We start from the raw sequence: 21,418 nt of genomic DNA, 5'->3' as shown, positions 1-21,418 counted from the left end.
CAATAAAAATGACTTAAAGTGTCCAAAAACTACTTCAAATTGAACCCGAAGTGGCGAGTTTCAGAAGGTCCCGCCCCCTTGTTCGTGACGTCACGCCAAAACGTCTTGCCTTGCTCGAGAATCAAAACAATGGCTTCAGATTCGGAGAAGATGCTTTCTTGTTACTCATCCAGTGATGAATATGATGAGGAAAGCATAAATGTTTGCAATCGATTAAAGAAGTTATTCCGTGTTATTTTGAGGTATCTGGACAGAAATGTAGCACCCAGAAAATGCATAAGATGGCGCCCAAGCTTTGTTGGAAATGGGCTGATTTGTCTGCTGGGAATTTGTGTCAGCGAATATCAAATAGTTGTTTGGTGCAACACACACCGATTCACCATCGCGTTATTTATGTGTTTTCCTTCTAATTTCACCATCAACACGGATCAACATGAATTTTTCAGACCAAACAAAGTACCGCAGAATGCATTGTGTGTTGCTTTCTCGGTCAGGGGCGGTCAAAACGTGACGTCACGGGGGATCGTCATCAACTCGAAAACAAGACTTCCTGAATATTCAGCGTGAGTCTTAAAAGGTAAAATATAGCTATATGCGGTGGAATCTTTGTAAAATACGCTCAGTGGAAGTCATTTGAGGCAAATTTACAAATTATGGACACAACTTGTTCACCAGAGGCGTCGGTTGTCCTTTAAAGAACAGGTGTCAAAGTCAAGGTCTGGGGGCCAAATCTGGCCCGCCACATCATTTTATTCGGCCCGCGAAAGGAAATCAAACTTGTGAAATTTCATGATGCTTGCTAAAGTCCGAACCAAAATTTCAAATTGTCTCATGTAAACCACAATAACAGTGAAGATTTTTTATTTCAAATTTCAAAACTAATTATATATTAATTTGTTGAGTGCACTCTATGTAATATGTGGAGGGGATTACAAATTATAATCGCTTCTCAAAATTCATAACGGCCCTTGAGATGAAACCGTAACTAAACATGGCCTGGGGCAAAAAATGACTTGCACACCCTTGCCTTAAAGCATTATCAAAATAAAACAATCACAACAAAAATCGGAATTAACTCAACTTGCGAAATGTGTGAAATATATTATTACAAACTGCATTCTATGTTCTGATTTATGTTTAGCAGATATTTAATTAAAAAAAAATGAAACAAATATGTTATCGTAAAATATCAAATTGACCTGCCACTCAACAAGGTTCACGTTTCTTCCTTGACCCGCATGACCTCAAAGAAGACGAGGGCTCCAGCAAACGGGGTAGGTGTGGAATGGGATTTTGCAAGAAGAAAATGGGGTGGGGGATAAAAATACTTCCCCTGGTAGGAAGACTTTAGTCACTGGCTGAGTGAGGGAATACACTGCTCAATTAGCTCGGATAGGAAATGCAGCTGTTCATCAAGCTGAATGCACACACAGAACCTGTGGGTTGGAAACCCTTGGGCATCATAACAATAGGGAGCTTTATGACAACTGACAAAATTGCCCACCTGGCTAGTTTTCCCCCCTCTCCCAATTCTGTAATATATTCTAATAGAGATGTCGAAAGATGCAATCGAGCCTTAAGAGATGATTCGTGAGGCGGTGGGTGACTGCAGACAAGGCAAAAGAGCAGGTCACAAGCGATGCAATGTACATCACTGCCTTTAACGACAACATTAATTGTCGGATTGTCGGGGGTAAGGGTCAGCGTGCTGTGATTATGCTTTGTGTGATTCAAGGGAAACACTTGAAGGTGAAGATTTAACCGAAATTCCACAAAGATGACCATTTGAGATTGAAAAACCATTCACCACCAGCCAGTCAATAATATTCAATGATTCAATATATAATATGGAAATGAAGCAACAATGTTTACTCGTAACTTTAAAGGGAGATATTCAACATATTCTTCTGCGCATCAATCAAATAATCAGGCCGATGCAATCAACTCATCAGTACCACCTACACCCCCACCCTCTTCCATATGAGGTCTCCCTCCTTAGGTGGCAACATTGATTTTAATGCATGTAATTATGAACACTGTATTTTGGTATCAAGGAGGTACACACATGGCGCGCGCCACGGCAGCGTCTAATCGAGCGCATTGGAAGCAATGGATGTAATAAGCAGGCCTTGGCACCGCTTTATTGCTATTTGACACATCTGAGCCTTTGATTGACAGATAATCACATCGATTGGTGTGAAAGGTTTTTCCCGAGTGATGTTTTCTTACCTTTGAAAAAAGCATGCGAATGACAAAGCCGCCAGAGCAGAGAAAATTCCACATAATTTATCTTCTTCACGACCCAACATCTCCACAAATCCTTATTTCTAGTATCTATAATCCAACCAATCCAGTGGTCCCTCCGGTAAACGCACAAACTAAAAAATGGGCAAAGGGGGTTCAATGTCGAGTAAACTAGTCTACATCTACGCATGCGACGTCTTCAAGCAGGCTTCTCTGTGTCAAAAATCTTAATAATTGACCTCCGCTATGGAAATCCGTGCAGGTCACAGAGCCCCTCGACTAACACCAAGAGATCGGACATCTTGCTCAAAAACAAGCGCACGCACTAAATATAAAAAAAATACCAAAAGGCGATGCCAAGAGTATCGAAAAAGTCGTCTCAAATCGGTGGATGAAATTTCCCCGTCCAAGTGTGCACAAGAGGCATGTTTGCAGCTGCGGCAGCGGTGCTACACGGGAACCTGGCGCGCTGTCGGTAAACCTTGATTTCTTTGAGCTGGGAGCGGTGGACTCCAACAAAAAAGAAAAAAGAAAAATGAAATCTTCATTCCCTGCTTGCCCTTCTTGTCGCTGCTGCAGATGATGATGGAGATCAGCGCAAAGTCACTGAAGGGAAAAATGCACGTTGGGGAGGGAGGGAAAAAAAGGGGGGGGTAAGCAAATGGCTAATATCTGATGCAGACGTCACAGCAACCTATATCAGCGCTCTCAGAGAAAGAAATTCCCCTAATATGACGAGGCATGCATTCGAGATCTCATCACAGTCGCGAAGATATTAATGAAGTCCACTTGTCTCCCGTATCGAGTCCAGCCTCCAATGGCGCTTGGGCACCTAGACGCGTTTAGCGACTCATTTCCTCCTCGAACCGCCGCACTAAAGACAGAGATCCAAGCATCCATAGAAATTGCGTGGCTTCCACCTCCTTTCTCGTTTATTTTAAAAGTTCTCCTGTTCCGAAATGAACATAAATACCCGGCTGGAGGCGGGGGGCGAGGGGGCCAACTAAGGTGAATTCCTGAGCGACAACCCGCTCATGCCCTCAACAGTCTATTTATTCCATCTGAAATCCGTGTTTCAGCGTGGCGTGTGTGTTCTCCCACTTTATATTCACTTTTGTTTCATAGGCGTCTGACAAGCCAGCGCAACCGCCCCCCTCCCGTTTCCCAACTCACACGCGCGCGCTTGGAATCTGTGCTTTACGCACGGGGTTTAGAAGAAACCATCAATGACGTATTTAAATGTATCTACATGAACGGGTGTAAACAACAAAACCTCGGTGGCAACGGCTAACGAGCAAGCGCGCACACCACCGTTCAAGCAGCAACACAAGCTTGCGTTTTATACAGAGAAGGTTTTCTTCTGGGATCGCGTTGCTGTCCAGTTGCTAAGCAACCCCATTCTGCACTGATGCAGTTGTGGTGATTTGAAGGCTATGCGCAAAGGCTCGTTTAAGTGAATAGACCCGCTCCTGTCGACGCTGTGCGTGGTGTCAATGGGACAAAAGCAGACTGCAACTGATATGCCGTGTTTCCATTTTGTTGCCCCCGCAAAAAAAATTGTATAATAAAAAATAGGACCGCGTCCTCAGAAGAAATCATCCCGGCTGGGAGTCTGCTATATAAACATTCTTTTTGAGGATCATCAGCAGACTCTTCCTCATTACGCTTTCATGGAGGTTTTCCCTTTAAATCCAACAGTTGTCATCTGTTGCTGGAATTTCTCAACACTCCTTTGCCGAGGTCCACGTTAATGAGCCACAATTTACTTGTTTATGATGTCACAGCACGAGCAAACATGATAGGGGAGCACTTGAAATATCAAGTAGCATATCAAAAGCTACCAGATCCGGTGTAGAGCCTTGATTTTCTTCAAAAGATGACCCTGCGCCTTATACACAGGTGCGCCTCATATGTGAAGTATGATTGAGTTACAACAGGTCTCGCAACTACTGTCAGCAGCCACCGACTACATTTGCCTCTGTAGAAGAAGTCATGTGTAACTCCAGCCGCGACTGTAGCATGTTATAATGAGGTGTGCCTTATATTTGGAAAACTTTTATATTTATATATTATATTTGGACTTTTTTTGATTCATTGAAGGTGAACCTTATAGTTCGGTGCACCTTAATGTGGAAAAAGTTTGAAAAAGGCACCAAACAGCTTCTTCCCCCAAGCCATTAACTTTTTGAACTCTTTGAACTCTTTCAACAGTAGCCAATATGGAACTGTATAGTGCCACTTAGCAGTTTTTTGACGACGATACTAGTGCAGCGTGTTCTACCGGAAACAAATTCCTTGTGTGTTCTACATACTTGGCAATAAAGATGATTCTGATTCTGATTCTGATTTATTGGCGGTGTGCCTTATAATCCGGTGCGCTTTATACACCGGAAAATACTGTACATGTTTAATGTCATACATTCTCCCAGGATTCTACTGATCAATCTGTCTCATCCAATTCCATCAGTTTTTAAGATATTTCAGTGACGATATAGGGTTTGAAAGAATGCACAAGCAGTTTTGCGTATGTGAGGTTCACTTGAATAATCTAATTGTTTCATTCATAATTTTGCATTTACAAATTTAGAACAAACTGCAGCAGAGATGAAAAGGTTTCTACAGCCGTCATCTGTACTTCTTTGAAGGTGTCGGACGTTTCGCTTCTTATCCAAGTAACTTCGTCAGCAAACTAAAGTCTTACTGGTAGTTTAGGCCCTATATATATATATATATCCCTACTGTCCAGACATGGCGGTGCCGGACTCTGCTATGATAGGTCCCTCCTCTCAGGTTGGAGGGGGAACAGAGGACTACTCCCTGCAGCTCCACTGATTGTTCCTATTGTCTGACTAACGACTGGCCTGATTGCCCCACTTCCACTGGTATCACCTCATCAGTATTGCTAATCCTATGTTGCCTAAGCAGGCTATTGTATGAACGATCCAAATTGAACCTCACCCTACCATATCGGTTTAATGAAGTATTTAGCTGTTTTATGAAAATCGCTTCTTTTACTCCCCTTTCAAACCATCTATGTTTTTTCGCTAAGATTTTAACCTCATTGTCGTCAAATGAGTGGTTGCTAGCTTTTAGGTGCATATGTACTGCCGATTGAGGCCCATTATTATCCCTGCGATGTTGATAAATTCTTTTTTGGAGATTGTGTTTAATCTCCCCCATGTACTGCTCTTTACAATTTTCATTCTTACAATGTATTGAATAAACTACATTTGTTTTTCATTTGGCAGCCTATTTTTGGATGCACTAATTTTTGCCTTAAAGTGTTTATCGGTTTAAAATAAGTAGGAATTTTGTGTTGCCAAAGGACTCTTTTTAGTTTTTCAGAAATTCCTGCAATGTAAGATACTGCTATTCTTCTCCTTTTTGTATCTTCAGAATTTCTGGTTACATTCCCTATTCATTCTTTCTGACATTTGTTAAATGACCACTGAGGGTACCCACAGTTTGTGAGTGCTCTCCTGATATGTTTTGACTCCTTTTCTCTGCCTTCAACGCTTGTTAATATTAGTTTAGCCCTATGCTGGAGGGTTCTGATAACTCCTAGTTTGTGTTGTAAAGGGTGGTTAAAGTCAAAAAGTAAGTATTGGTCAGTGTGCGTAGCCTTCCTAATGACTTCTGTTTTTAGCGCTCTGTCCTCTTTTAAAATTACTTTAAAATCCAAGAAGGCAAGTTGGTTCTCTTGAATGTCCTCACGAGTAAATTTAATGTTGATGTCTACAGAGTTGAGGTGATCTGTGAAGGATTGAATTTCTTGTTTTTTAATTCAGACAAAAGTATCGTTCACATATCTAAACCAGTGTCTAGGTTTTGTCCCCGGCAAGGATGTGAGAACCGGTTTCTCCATCTCTTCAATGTGCACATTAGCCACTATGGGTGAAACCGGTGAGCCCGTAGCACAACCATGAATTTGTTTGTAAAAGTTCTCCCTAAATTGAAAATACGTAGTATTAAGGCAGATTTCCAATAATTGGCAGATGTGGTCCGGTTTATGTTTGGTTCTTTCATGCAGAGAAACGTCCGCCAGCAGTCTCGTCCTCACCACTGAGACTGCTGCTGGGGTCTGGACAGATGTAAAGAGAGAAGTCACATCGTAAGATGCCAATGTTTCCTCAGGTTCCAATATCAGGTCTTTGATCCGCTCTACAAACCCTGTTCTCTACGTGATATTTGGTGTTACCAACCAACGGAGCGAAGATAGTTTTTAAATATTTGGCTACATTGTATGTAGAGGAGGGCGGCCCGGTAGTTCAGTGGTTAGCACAACAGCTTCACAGTGCAGAGGTCACCGGTTCGCGTCTCGGTCCGGCCTCCCTGTGTGGAGTTTGCATGTTCTCCCCGGACCCGCGTGGGTTTTCTCCGGGTCCTCCGGTTTCCTCCCACACTCCAAAAAACATGCATGGCAGGCAGATTGACCATTCCAAATTGTCCCTAGGTGTGAGTGTGAGAGTGACTGTTGTATGTCTTTGTGTGCCCTGCGATTGGCTGGCAACCAATTCAGGGTGTCCCCCGCCTCGTGCCCGAAGACAGCTGAGATAGGCTCCAGCACCCCCCGTGACCCTAATGAGGAATAAGCGGTACGGAAAATGGATGGATGGATGGATGTATGTAGAGGAGTCAATGCTACAAACAATGGGTCAGGGAGTAGTCCTCTGTTCCCCCTCCAACCTGAGAGGAGGGACCTACCATAGCAGAGTCCGGCACCGCCATGTCTGGACAGTAGGCATATATATATCGGGCCTAAACTACCAGTAAGACTTTAGTTTGCTGACAAAGTTTCTTGGATAAGAAGCAAAACATCCGACACCTTGACGGCTGAAGAACCCTTTTCATAGATGGAACACTCCTGTACGACTGAGAGCTTACACACAAAAATGCAGCAGACCTATTTCTTGGAGCGGTTAACAAAAATTCAAATCCAAAAAGTGAAGCGTAATGATTTTCTTTGGCAGTCAAAATGCTCAATCTGACTAATTCTAATAATCCACATCATGTAGCATGAGTAACACAGAGCGATGCGACCGGACAAGACGAAATTTGCTAATATCGAACAAATTAACTTTCAACTTGAACACAAACCAACCAGACGGGTTTTCAGAGATATGCACACGCAAAAATTAAATATTAGAATAAGAATAGAAAATTGACAAAAGGGCACTTTGGGTACCAATGTAAAATGTTACCATACCAATACCTCGTATAGATTACAGAGGTGCTCTGACTGTTTAGCATGAAATAAATAAAGGAACTGTGCTCAAAGAACACAGTGTTTGTAGATTTTTTTAGTCAACACAACAAAAAAAAGCTTTTTCAAAAGCTGAAACTGGTTTATTATGTACAATTATTTCTGATTTTGTTGCACAGCTGTATTCAAAAATGTAAATGACAATGTAGAGTGGGGAAAGCAGCTTGTATCTGAAATTATTAGGAGTGTTGGGGAGAACATTAAGTAATTCTCTGCTACTTCGCAGTTCGATTATCGCGGCCCTTGATGCATCGCACATTTTTTTTTCCGCCCCAAAAAATGGCAGGAAATGGCAGAAAAAGTCACTACAGTACTGTAAAAAAACAGCAGGTTACAGAGAGCTGGATAAAGTATTCATTAGATCTATTATTGTTATTTTATATAATATTTACCTATTTTAAGATATTACTGTCCTGTAAATGCCAAAAACCGAAAATTAGTTAGACAACCAAAAACATCGGTTTCATTTGGTCACATCTGACAATTAGTCAATGATTAATATAAACAAAATTTTCATCACTTTGCTTACAGTACATTAAAGGACAACCGATGTCACTTTTTTGTTTCCTAACTGACATCAGAAAAACATTTTATAGCATCTAAAATACCCAAAACATGCAGTATGATATTTTTATTCAAATGCAAAAGACCAATAAAAATGACTTAGTGTCCAAAATCTGCAAAAAATTGAGCTGCGAAAACATTGTTTGTGACGTCACGCCAAGACGTCTTGCATTTCTGGAGAATCAAAACAATGGCTTCAGATTCGGAGAAGATGCTTTCTTGTTACACATCCAGTTATGAATATGATTCAAATAGTTCTGAAGAGGAAAGCATACACGTTTGCAATCGATTAAAGAATTTATTCCGTGCCATTTTGAGGCGACGTTGGGGGGAAATGTCTCACCCAAAAAGAGGCAGAAAATGGCCACCGAGCTCCTGTGAGGAATGAATCCTTACGAAGTTCCTTACATGGATCTTGGACGCCCTATTCTGGCTCTTTCTGATGCAACACGAGGTTTTCAGACCAAACAAGCATTGACGTGATGGAAGTACTGCTACAATGTCTCCTTTTTTTCGGTCAGGGAAGTTCCTTCAGGGACGTCACGTACGGACTCGTCACCAACTCAAAAACAAGACTTCCGGAATATTCAGCACGAGTCTTAAAATGTAAAATATAGCTATGTGCGGTGGAATCTTTGTAAAATACGCTCAGTAGAAGTCATTTGAAGCCATTTTACAAATTATGGACACAACTTGTCCGGAGATGTCGGTTGTCCTTTAATTGTCTTGTCTTTGTTTACATTCATGTGATATCGCGCTGTCAACTGGAGTTTTTTTTCATTTGTTTTCATGCTGACTTGACCGAAGCTGATTGGCAGAGAGACGATACTACTGGACACCATTCAGCCTACCTGAATGCTTACCCCTCCTCCTGTTCCCGCATCGCGTTAGTTCAGATTACGTACTGTACCTATTCTCGTATTTGCATTTGTATTTAATACACCCCCTAAACGCTCTGTGCCTTCAAAATCAACCAGTGAACCCAAAAGAAGAGGAAAATATTAACAGTGAGTCGAATAACTTGACAAACTGAGGGAAGGCAAAAGGTATGCCGCTGTTGCACACCATTACAACGTCAATGAATCTATGGTGCGTTACATCAAGACAGACGTACACCTGTAAAGATTATACGGTGTATACTGTCTATTATTGGTGGACTGTTTACTGTTTTAGAGTTTTGTACTTTACTACAAACAGTTACTGTGGTTCTTTATGCATGTCCTGTACTGTGTTTCACTAAATTTGGCCTCACAAATATTTTTTTTGTACTCATACACATTAAAATGTACCAATACATGTAGGGTTCGCTACATCGCAGTTTTTCGTCTATCACGGGTGGTCCCGGTCCGCATTAACCGCAATGAACAAGGGATTACTGTATATTAAAATTTCTAATCATTGCGAAAATCGACAATCCATGTAAAACTATATCTGTTATATTATCTTTAATATGAGCTACTATGTTAATTTAAAAAACGTGACTGTTTTGGTAAATTGTTGTTTGTCTATGTGTGTGGTTGGCAACCAATTCCCGGTGTACTCCGCCTATTGCCCAAAGATAGCTACAACAGGCTCTAGCACACCCGTGACCTTTGTGAGGATAAGCATTTTAGATAACGGATGAATGAATTGACTAGTTCAACAATATTTTTTTAACATGAACTTATTCCTTGAGTCAGGAATATTGTGTAAAAAATTGGAACTGAAACAAGTGTGACTGAATATAAAAAGAATCCACAAGAATGTTTGAGGTGTACCTGGTCACCCTGTCCGATATTGGCACTTCCTGTCAATCCTCATCGAAATTTATAATATGGGGATTCCACATCACGCATGTGCCACCCTCTCTCCGACTTTGCTTCATTCACATGTTGCATAACGTGAGTTACTGGGTCAACGTTGTTGCTCTGATATAAATAGCATCACATGGTTAATGCATTGGTGTCTTCCAGTCATTCGCTTTTCCTCTTTCTACTCACGTCTGTCAGTCAACCTCATCGTCTCTAGGAAATATAATGGCTTCTATTTTTGGAGACAGGTTCAAATGCACTTGGCGTAAAATCTGTCGTATCTTCATATTCGTTCTGTCAATTGTCTCTATTCTTTAATTAGTTATTTCAGAATCAGAATCAGAATCAGAATCATCTTTATTGCCAAGTATGTAGAACACACAAGGAATTTGTTTCCGGTAGAACACGCTGCACTAGTATCGTTGTCAAAAAGAAACTGCTAAGTGGCACTATACAGTTCCATTTTGGCTACTGTTGAAAGAGTTCAAAGAGTTAATGGCTTGGGGGAAGAAGCTGTTTAAATGTCTGCTGGATTTGGTGCGCATGGATCGGTAGCGCCTCCCTGAGGGGAGTAGCTGGAAAAGGTGGTGGGCAGGGTGCGGAGGGTCCAGTAGGATTTTCCGCGCCCTAGTTTGGATTCTTGCAGTGTGCAAGTCCTCGAGAGTGGGTAGGGCGGTGCCAATGATTTTTTCCGCCATCCTAACTGTCCGTTGAAGTCGGATTTTGTCCATTTTTGTGGCGGCCCCGAACCAAACGGTGATGGAAGAACACAGGATGGATTCGATGACAGCCGTGTAGAAATGTTGCAGCACCTCCTGTGGCAGGCCATGCTTCTTTAGCAGCCTCAGGAAGTACATTCTCTGTTGGGCCTTTTTCAGGATAGAGTTGGTGTTGACCTCCCACTTCATGTCCTGGGAGACTGTGATTCCCAGGATCTTGAAGGTCTCAACGGTTGACACCAGGCAGTTGGATAGTGTGAGGGGTAGCTGTGGTGATGGATGTTTCCTGAAGTCCACGATCATCTCAACTGTCTTGAGCGTGTTCAGCTCCAGGTTGTGACGGCTGCACCAGAGCTCCAGCTGCTCCACTTGTTGTCGGTACGCAGACTCGTCGCCGTCTTTGATGAGACCGATGACCGTGGTGTCGTCTGCGAACTTTATGAATTTGACAGCTGGGTGCGTTGAGGTGCAGTCGTTCGTTTTTTGAGGTACTAATCATATTTAGTTATTTTCAGCAGTAAAAAGTGAATATTTTGTCCATAATGAAGTGGATAACTTTTTACAACAAACATGTTTAAAAACATTTTTGACTTCTGCCGTGTGCACCCTGCAGGCAATTGGGACCCAGATCGAATTATTTTGCCCACATGCCACTTGTCACTTTTTTTCTGAGCTGAGCTGTGCGATCAAATCTGTAAAGCTGTTTTGAATAACAGTGTTGATATCTGACATTATTTGAACTCCACAACAAATTGACGAATAACTAGTTTTCAAATTTGAAGTCAAGAATAATCACTGTTATTGTGGTTTACACGGGACAATGGAAATGTTGGTTTGGACTTTAGCATGCATCATGGCACTTGACATGCTTGATTTGCTTTTGCGGGCCGACTAAAATGATGTGGCGGACCAGATTTGGCCCCCGGGCCTTGATTTTTACACCTGTGCGCTTAGTTGCTTGCTGGTTGGAAAAAAAGCTATTCCTCAGGGACATTGAAAAATGCATGCGCTGAGTCACCCTTGGACATTCAATCACGCGGCAGGTGTCCAGACAAATACAAGCCGTACTCTTAAAATGGGAGTATAGTGACTCATCTTCCCATTTAAAACATGATTTGCTTTTTGACACGTATTCCATATGGTTTTGTCATGGGGAGCCTTGGTGACAACTGAATTGTCTTGCATTTGTGTATTTGAGTACAACCACGTGACATATTTATTAATTTTTTCGGAATCATTATTTCTTCTGCCGTGGACACAGGACGAGGTCAAAGTCAGCACGGCCTTTGGACTGTGCCTTGTGTATAGAAAATGTATAATCAGTCAAATCAAATGTATCACACCCTCTAGTTGGCATGATGATGAGATGAGGGGCTTTGAACAGCTAGCGTGCAGCTCGAAGCACGACATCCAAGCAGGCTCCCAGCAATTGTTGCCAAGCTACCAGAAGAAGCCCATTCAAAGTGATGCTCATGTTTTGTTGGTTAAAGCTGAACTGCAATACAATGTTGCCATTGTATTGCACAGTTTATAATGATATTCTTAAACCCCAGAATAGGGCGATGTCCCCAATTTTCAACCCCCCCCCCCCAAAAAAAAAAAAAAAAAAAATCCAACAGATCACATTATCATGCAATCACATAAACAGCCAGAATGATGCATCATATATATCTTGCCTAGTATTGATAAAAAAAGCCTAATACATATACTCCAGGATGTCTGATGGAAATCTTCTTTATTATTTATGATCTGAGATTGGCACGATTTACATCCATCTGTGACCATTAAATAGAAGCATAAAAATGACAGATGCACCGCTTGAACATTTACTACTTGGTTTTCATGCGCAATTGTTCAACTCAGGATTCTGATTGCTCTTGAATCCGAGTACCACCGTTCCAATGTAATTGGACATGAATGTCCTGATTGACCATGGAGTGTTGGCCCTTGACAGAAATCAGTGAAATCAGGCCATTTTTTCCCTTCTAAAGAATCAATAATGATGGCACTCGCAGCAGGTGCCCCAGGGGCGTCTGGATCACACTAATCAGCCAAAATAAAGGTTAGATATGTCATACCACTCTTACATTCAATTCTCACTGGGTATTCCTGTGTACAGTAGTTAGAAGTGGAACCAAGAAGTTAAACATCCTTGAGGTCCTACCATTTGGATTTCAACCAAATTTTTATGTTGGTGGAAAATGTGTCACACAAAATGTATCATTGGAGACTTCATCATCGAAAGAATATTAGTCTTGACACTGGCAAATGGGTAACTTATGAAACAAGTCATGTTATTTGTATTGAAAAGAAAAAAAAAAAAACATACTTTTTTCTGCCGTCCTTGAAATGAACATGTCGAAAGCCTGGCACAACGGAGCTTGGCATAATAAAGAATACCAGCGCCAAAGAGAACACGAATTCCCCTCTACTTCCAGGAATATTATATGTCGTCTTTCATAAATAATATGTGTGTAAAAATAGCACACATTAACACATGAGCATCCACCCCTCATTTCCTATCGATATTCAATGTGGGATTTCGGCACAGAGCTCCAATGAGAAAGGGTTAATGAATTCCTCACACAGATAGATATTGCCATGGAAACAGCCTCGTGACTGCTTGCAGCTTGTATACACACAGGAGGGGGAAACAAAACAATGGTGCCGAAGGTATTTTAAAATTCAGATAGCAGCAGCTTTCCAGTGAGCACGGCTGCATTTATTTGAACTGTGTCCCTCCATCGTAAAGTCTAAGACATGGTTACCTTGCGCCCTCACACAAGCCGCCTCCCCCTCTTCTCCCGCTCATAATCTTGCAAATTCAAAGCCCAATGATTGGCATTGGACATGCAATTTGCAAAAGCCACGGAATGAATTAATTCCAAAATATGAGGTCTGAAGGGTGCTGGGCGGAAATCATACTCCGTTCTGTCATTTCCTGTGCAATAACAGAGAGCACGCACGCCCACTTGCATGCGTACATACACTCTCCCGAACGCAATTCCATCAAAGAATGATTAATTTACAATATGAAACAGACCCGAGGCAATGAGCCTCACAGTTGAGCTAAAAAAGTAGGAGTCGAAGGCAGTGATGTTGTCATCAAATCCACAAAATGGATGCACAGATGCCCACTGACAACACTCTTTCATCCTTTACCATTACACAATCGTAATTTCTAAAATAGGTGCAATATCAACCGTCTGCTGATAATTCAAGAACCTTCTTATAGTGCTATTAGGCATTCTCCCAATACTGAGTCAATACTCGAGTCTGCCCAAGTGGAGTCTCTGGGTGAGTCTGCAAATGCGACTCCATTGGTTGGCTTGTGTAGCCCTGCGCCAATAGCACTCAGTAGCTGAAGGAAAAATAATCCTATTTCAATTCATAAATATTTTGAGATGCATCGAAAAGCTTTTAAGTGCTCACTAAGGACTTGAATTGGTGATGCAAGGAACTGTAGGGGAAGCCATCTTGGAGCAGGTGCTCACTGTAGTATAAACAAATAAATTAAAAGGATTAATAGGACTGTGAATGCATTGGAAGAAAAATAGATGGCCCTCTTCTGCTGTCTATCTTATATGTAAAATTTCCCAATTCCTAATTTGAACCCAAACACGGATTTACTTTTTGGTTGCATTTCTGAGCCGTATTTGGCGAGGCTAATTAAAAGATGTGGACTTCAGAAATCTCCCTCATCACACAGTCGGAGGAACTGCGGTCAAGTGTAATTATACAGCTGTGAGCAGACCATAAATGGATAATAATTTACTAGTAATTCCTTGTGGGACCCAATCCTCTGCTGTAGGTTATTTAATTGACAAGATAGCTTTACAGTTGCCAGAAGTTACAAGATTAGGGAAGTTATCAGAGTAGCACAGAGGATGTATGTCATGAAGAAAAGCAGTGGGAGGCTCTGTGACAATGTCAACCAGGTATGTCAAGTGATCTTAGCAAGTTCGCTCAATGAGCCGTGCATGGACACGATTAATTTTTAGGGCCTGGCACATATGGTGACATGCAGCGGGGCCTCTGGAAGGGGATGTCAGTTGAATGACAGCTTCACTTGGTTCACGGAAAGGTAGAACAATGCCGCCTGTGTGATGAAATGTCATAAATTCCAAGACTCGCTCCTGTCTATTGCGCTTATTTGCTTTTGAATGAACTACAGAGTAAATTTTTACCAATGTGACTCCCATTGACACGCCACGGCTGCAGCGCATATGGCGACGGTGTCGTCTCCTATAGTGAAGCCATGTAGCTTGACTATTTGAACCCCACGAGACCAGCGGGTAGCAGCAGACCGTCGGGTATTCACAGACACTCAGCTGCAAATATAAATTATTTTATGAATGCGCAGAACAATGGGCTCAGCTGCCGCACTCCAGACTTTCTCTTGTACAATATGTTCCTTGGCTAATGCTGCATTAAAGGTCACTCACAGGGGCAGGAACATGAGCCAGAGGGACATCTGCAGGCCACTGTGACATCCGAGTTACCCAAGATGAGCGAAAGCCTCATCGCAGCCAATCCATCAGTAAAGGCGAGGCATCGATCTCAATCAGGGTAAATCTTTTAAGGGGCAAGGCTATTGCGTTTCACTGACAGCCAATGATATTTCCCCTTGAAATAGCTATGCTATATTGAAATCTGAATATATACAACAGTACAACATAACACCTACAAGTATATTTACCCTCACATGACCCAACATTGTCCTACAACGGTGAGTATATTTTGACAGTGATGAAATCCCTCCTGTGAAAGAAACAACAAATCAGGACATGTCTCTCAGCACAGCTCACATTTAAGTCCCAATCGCAATTTTGTCCGAATCCTTGGGATGACATCATAAAACTTGCAAGCAGATCCTTCCACAAGAGGAATCGTGGAGACAGTCAATGCCTGTTACGCATGCTGTCACCGCACATATATTATATGGGACAGGTGGGCCTTGTTCAGTGGACCATCGTGCCCCTCCAAATTAATTATCTTGAAGCTTCTCACAGCTTCTCTTGCTTAAACACACTCCCACAAGAAAGTAAAAAGTGGGAAGAGGCAGACATTTTGATACCTCGCTAATCCAGAACAAATGCAGCAACATGCCACAGCTATTTATACAGAATTGAATTCAAGGGTAGATATCGTACTAAAAATGAGCAGAAAGTAGCCACAAGAAGTCCAGCCTCAAAAGTGTAAAAAGTGTCAGGAAAAAAAGGTTGCTGTAAACCCCAAAGCACCCCAACCAGTTTACACTCCTCATGTCAGATTATGAATATTGTATTCCCCAAACACATTCATACATTATCCAAGTATTCTTCAGTTCCGAGAAATGTTTTCCTTGACATCCCTAACTTTTGTGCCAATATGCAAAACAAATCTCAGGGGTAAGTGAAAATAGAACAGATTCATCATTCCTGACATGGGTTCTGGGGAATAAACGGGATACTGTATATAATACTACCGGAAGCTATACTGTATCAATTCTCAACGTGAAAACATCACATCGGATTGAATAGAAACCCAAATGATTGTGTTGTGTTATTGCTCCACAAAACCAGAAAAACAAAACCATTTCTTTCATCATCTACTCCTCCTTTTATTTTTCGTTTTCAAAGTCAAACACTTATCTGGACAGTTCAAGACTGGCCAGGTCTATTTATTCCAATGTTTGCCCATGCTGTGCAAATAGATGACATTCCCTGTACAAACAAAGCCACTACTACATCATTCGGCAAATACGCACATGAGCCAAGTAAGCAGAGGCATCAGTTGTTTTCTTGTGACACAATTCAGATGATAGGAGAAACAACAAGGCAGCATTATCTGCCCAGTTGTCAAGAAGCTAATTATGCCAACGGTTCTCATGTGTGACGCTAACATATGCACAATTATAGTGGCATATTGCCACTTTTAATTCAGTACTTAACCCTTTTATGGATTTTTTGCTGTCGTCTCTTTGTTCCTCTGTGTAGATAATAAATCAAGACGTTGTCCTCGTGAGAAGAGAATGAAGCAGTGTTGACAGTTAACTCTACTCGGGCTAATTATTTTACACACTAAAGTTTGGGCGGAACTTTTTCATCGGCCAATTTTTATCAATGGGCTAGAAGATTTGTAGGAAAGTTTTTTAAAAATTCTGGTGATATAGTATGTTGCTTATCCGATAGATAGTGTCATAAAATGTCAGCCATTCACACCCAAAGCCTTTTCAGACTACACACATTCAATCCTCGGTACTTATTTATGTAACATAATTTCCGGTGTATAAGCCGCACCCAAAAGCCTTGATTTTCGTCAAAAAATGACCTTGCGCCTTATACGCAGGTGCGCCTTACATGTGAAATTATTTTTTAGTAATTTTGGCAGTCAATTATTTAATTAATATAAAATTAAATACTGTCAATAAATAAATACAACTTCCCAGACTCATGCCATCACATATCATCAATAAAATTATTGACTTGCCTTTCCTTTTCAGTGGAGTAATTTTGACTATTCACGAAATCATTATTCCGGTTTTTTTAATATACCGTATTTTCCGGTGTATAAGGTGCACTGGAGTATAAGGCGCACCCCAAATAAATGGTATATTTTCAAACATTTTCCATATATCAGGCACATCGGACTGTAAGGCGCACGTTAAAGGAATGAAAAACAGTTTCCAAATATAATATATACAGTTATGAAAGTCTTCCAAATATAAGACACACCACATTATAAGGCACTACAGTAGAGGATGGGGTTACGTTTTATACAGTATATCCAAGCATGGACCGGGCACTACTTCCTCAACAGGAGTAGTTGCGAGACCTTTTGTGGCTCAATATTACTTGCACAAAAGACACAGGCACAGGGTCATCTTTCAATTAAGGTGTTTGGGTGCGCCTTATACATCGGAAAATACGGTAATTTATCCAGTCACATAATGTTAATGAAATAATTCATACTTTGGTGCAATTATTTTCATACACATTAAAAATGTTTAACACTTGTTACTCACATCGTATTCCTTGGGGTATCAGATTTTTCCTACAGTGGTAAAAAATAGAATCTGGCCTGAGTCGTTGCACTTAAATATCAACCTGAACAGGAACAGCTGGAGAGCGCACATAAGGGATTGGGTGTGTTCGTGTGTGTGCGTGTGTGTGTGTGTGTGTGTGTGTGTGTGTGTGTGTGTGTGTGTGTGTGTGTGTGTGTGTGTGTGTGTGATAGTGTAATTGGCTTCAGCCAAGGGACTTTTGCCATCTCAAAGCAGCTGTGCTGCCCTTTTATGAACAATAAAAGCAACAAAATCATCACTTTTATTCTACGTAATGTTGTCGAACAAAACAAATGTCAAAATAATCATAATAAAATAAAATAATTCATTAAGAAGTAACTATTTTTTTAAAAAGTAACAGAGTTGTAAGTCTTTATTCCACAAATGACTTGTCTTCTCTCTCTGAGACGGTCAGTGTTGAATTAAGCACAAGCCTGATTATGCATTCTTCCATAATGTGACCTTCAGTGGCCGCTAATTTAGCAACAGAATCTTCCCTGTGGCTTGTTTATGCTTTACTGGGTATATATGGAGGCCTATATAGATGATTCACTTTACAGTACACGGGGGTCCATGCACGGGGGTCCATGCAAGTATGCTGTCCTTACAGGGTTAGTCTTGGGACTTCCATATTTTGCCAAGCGTGTCAGGCTTCATGCACTGGGCCAGAAAACTAGTATCTATTTCTCCAGGCAAGTCCAGGCCATCTCTACTGGCGTCAAACCAAATGTAAAGTAATTTGTTAAGCAAAAACATGCAAAGGATCCTGCATTTCTAAAACTGAAGTAAAACCTCATACATTGCATGTTATCAAGCAAAGACAAGACATGGGCAGCTAAGGGGTTGTACGGCATGAGAGAAAGAGACAGAGTCGATGCTTGTAATGGTGAAGGCTTGCATTAAATTTAATTGCTACATGACAAATGGTTAAGAAAGGTATTGCAAAAGTGTTGTTTTTTTTTTTTTTTTTTTTTTTTTTTTTTTTCATTTTTTTCAACAGCAGAATAAGGATCAATTTCATCGAGATGTGTGAAGTATCGCCTGTCCCATGGGGGGGGGGGGAGAGCTCTGCGTGGTAAAGATCTTGTGTGGAACCAACAAACTGTGGAACATTTGTGGATTCTGATCCCATCTGACAGGACCGGGGAAAAAAACGGTGCGAACATAACTGTACTGATTTGTGCAGATGTGGATGATCCTGGGGGAGTGCGAGAGCACACACACTTCACTCGTGTTCCTGTCTGCTCTCCTGTCCTGCTGTTTTCTTTTGTTCAACAGCCTCTTTGGTGGGCGGAGTCTCCTAGTCGTAATTGCTTTAAAGGGCAACCGACGTCACTTTTTTGTTTTTTAACTGACATCAGAAAAACGTTTTATAGCATCTAAAATACCCAAAACACGCAGTATGATATTTTTATTCAAATGTAAAACACCAATAAAAATGACAAAGTGTCCAAAATCTGCAAAAAAAAATGAGCTACGAATTGGGCATTTTCAGAAATTCCCGCCGCCAGTTCGTGATGTTACGCCAAGACGTCTTGCATTGGTGGAGAATCAACAATGGCTTCAGATTCGGAGAATATGCTTTCTTGTTACACATCCAGTTATGAATATGATACAAATAGTTCTGAAGAGGAAAGCATACATGTTTGCAATCGATTAACGAATTATATGTGGCATTTTGAGGCAACATTGGGGGAAAATCTCTCACTCCAAAAAAAAGAGGCACAAAATGGCGACCTCCAGTGGCCACCTCCGCTTCCACAGGCTGATAAATTCCTTATATGGAGCCTGAATGCCCTCTTCTGGCGGCTTTTGGGTGCAACACGGTTCTCAGACCAAACATGTACAGCAAAATACATTGACGTGATTGAAGGACTGCTACAATGTGTCTTTTTTTTCGGTCAGGGGGCGGTCCTTTCATGACGTCACGTACGGACTCGTCACCAACTCAAAAACAAGACTTCCTGAATATTCAGAGCGAGTCTTCAAACGTAAAATATAGCTATATGCGGTGGAATCTTAATAAAATACGCCCAGTAGAAGTCATTTGAAGCCATTTTACAAATTATGGACACAACTTGTCCGGAGACATCGGTTGTCCTTTAAATCAACTGGGTATTTAAGTGAAGCAAAAGCGGACGGAACGTGCCATATTATCGTATTGTACTACATTTTCAATGTTTTTTTGTCAGTTACAGTTCATTTAGTATCTAGGTGTTGTATCTTCCCCATGTTATTTTGTCCTGTTTAACTCATTCACTCAGACATGCAAAAATGTGTCCACTCCAGTGCCAGGATTTTTGTCATTGTCACGCAAATTCTAGGACCCACAAGATATTGAGTTTTAGGACTACATAAACATTCAATACAGCGTAAAACACATTAGATTATCTTCTTTCATCAGAAAAAAGAGTTAATTCTTAAATTATATGGGTCTGGAGTTATATGAGTTTGAAATGAGGGCAGCTGTCCAAAATAAAATGCAATACATACATATAGCGCTTGAACAACGACTGAAGCTGGAATAAAGCGCTAGCATGGAAAAAAGGGAAATGCTGCCCCCTAGTGAAAAAGAAAAACATTGCCAGATGCCATGGCCAGCGTTTTATCGGCACCCAAGCATGATAAAACGAAACCCAAGCAAATTCGGGAATGGCGCTCTACATCATATTTTCAATTCCCAAATAAATTTGTGAATGGCAGTGAATGAGTTAAATTAGAATTTGAATCTTTATTACCCATGCGCACTTCTGCACCTTTTTAGCTCTTAGGGTTGGTGTACTGCATGGCGAAGTCTCAAAGATTCAAATCACTCATAGATTTGATCCATAAATGCATATCAGAAGACTGTGATGAAGCGTAGTAAATTAACTACTTTTTCACAGAATTCCAAGAATACAACACACAACTGGGCATGTTTCACGGTGTCATTTTAGTATTTCTACTCCATTAGCGGAGTTACTGTTTATGCAAATTTTCTGAATGATGTCGTTTTCTGAGAAAGTGGTTTATACATTATTGGGGTGCAAAATGGGAGGTGGGATCTGCTGACCTCATCTCTATATTCAGAGTTATCTTGGATAATAAGAATGTGAAAGACAGAGTTGATTGACAAATCTCCCTCTTTCTGCCTGAAGGTATTGATGAACTACTTGCTCCACTGCATCACATTGCCAGTATTGATTATGTTATATTTCAAGGGAGGGTGGGGCCTTGTTCTGTGATGACCTCAGATACTGCTGTGGAATGCCTCCCTGACTGTCACTCACTTCATATCAAAGGAGCACACAGGCTACAGTATGTTCAGAATAGAAATAGGAGATCACATTTTGCATGAGGGCATGGGGACGATGTCTGTAAAATGAAATTTGAGAAGTGTCTGTAGATGTAGCTCGCAGCACTGTGTGACAAAACCACACAACAATTTTGACGTAACACAGATTTTAGACATAGCTGACTGTCAACAGCCAACAGATTTTGCAACATTGCGTAATGATTTAGCCTCATTAAGAAGTTTGATGATCGTCTCTTTTGTTTCAGTTGACATCTCTTGCGTTATCGCCAAAATGTATGGCAGTCCACTTGGTGCAACAGCTCTCTAAGGTGTGATCACTTCTGTTTTACTGATGCAGGTGGTAGTTTGGGGTATTGAAATTTACACTGTTTGTTATATTCAAATTGATTCTATTTTTCTCCCTCTGCATGGTCTAATAATGTCACTTTTAATGAGTGCAATATTTTTTCTAGATTTTTTTTCCTGGATTTCTATTAGTATGTCTTACAGGCAGAAAGT

At 41.1% G+C, this 21,418-nt stretch overlaps 1 protein-coding gene across 2 annotated transcripts in view; it reads right to left on the bottom strand.

The window, feature by feature from the left end:
* The window catches only part of gabrb4 (gamma-aminobutyric acid type A receptor subunit beta4), a 53,897-nt gene extending 50,594 nt beyond the window's left edge, over nucleotides 1-3,303 (bottom strand). For both annotated transcript variants that reach the window (XM_089017319.1, XM_089017320.1), the window contains exon 1: nucleotides 2,230-3,303. In XM_089017319.1, the coding sequence (XP_088873445.1) occupies nucleotides 2,230-2,309 (80 nt within the window). In that variant the 5' untranslated portion in view covers nucleotides 2,310-3,303. The remainder of the gene's footprint in view (nucleotides 1-2,229) is intronic.
* Between the last annotated feature and the right edge of the window lie 18,115 nt (nucleotides 3,304-21,418).

Source organism: Hippocampus bargibanti, linkage group LG16, assembly GCF_051943395.1.
Source record: "Hippocampus bargibanti isolate YZ-2025 linkage group LG16, ASM5194339v1, whole genome shotgun sequence".
In the NCBI taxonomy this organism is placed as follows: domain Eukaryota; kingdom Metazoa; phylum Chordata; class Actinopteri; order Syngnathiformes; family Syngnathidae; genus Hippocampus; species Hippocampus bargibanti.
This window is presented reverse-complemented; position numbering and strand designations above follow the sequence as displayed.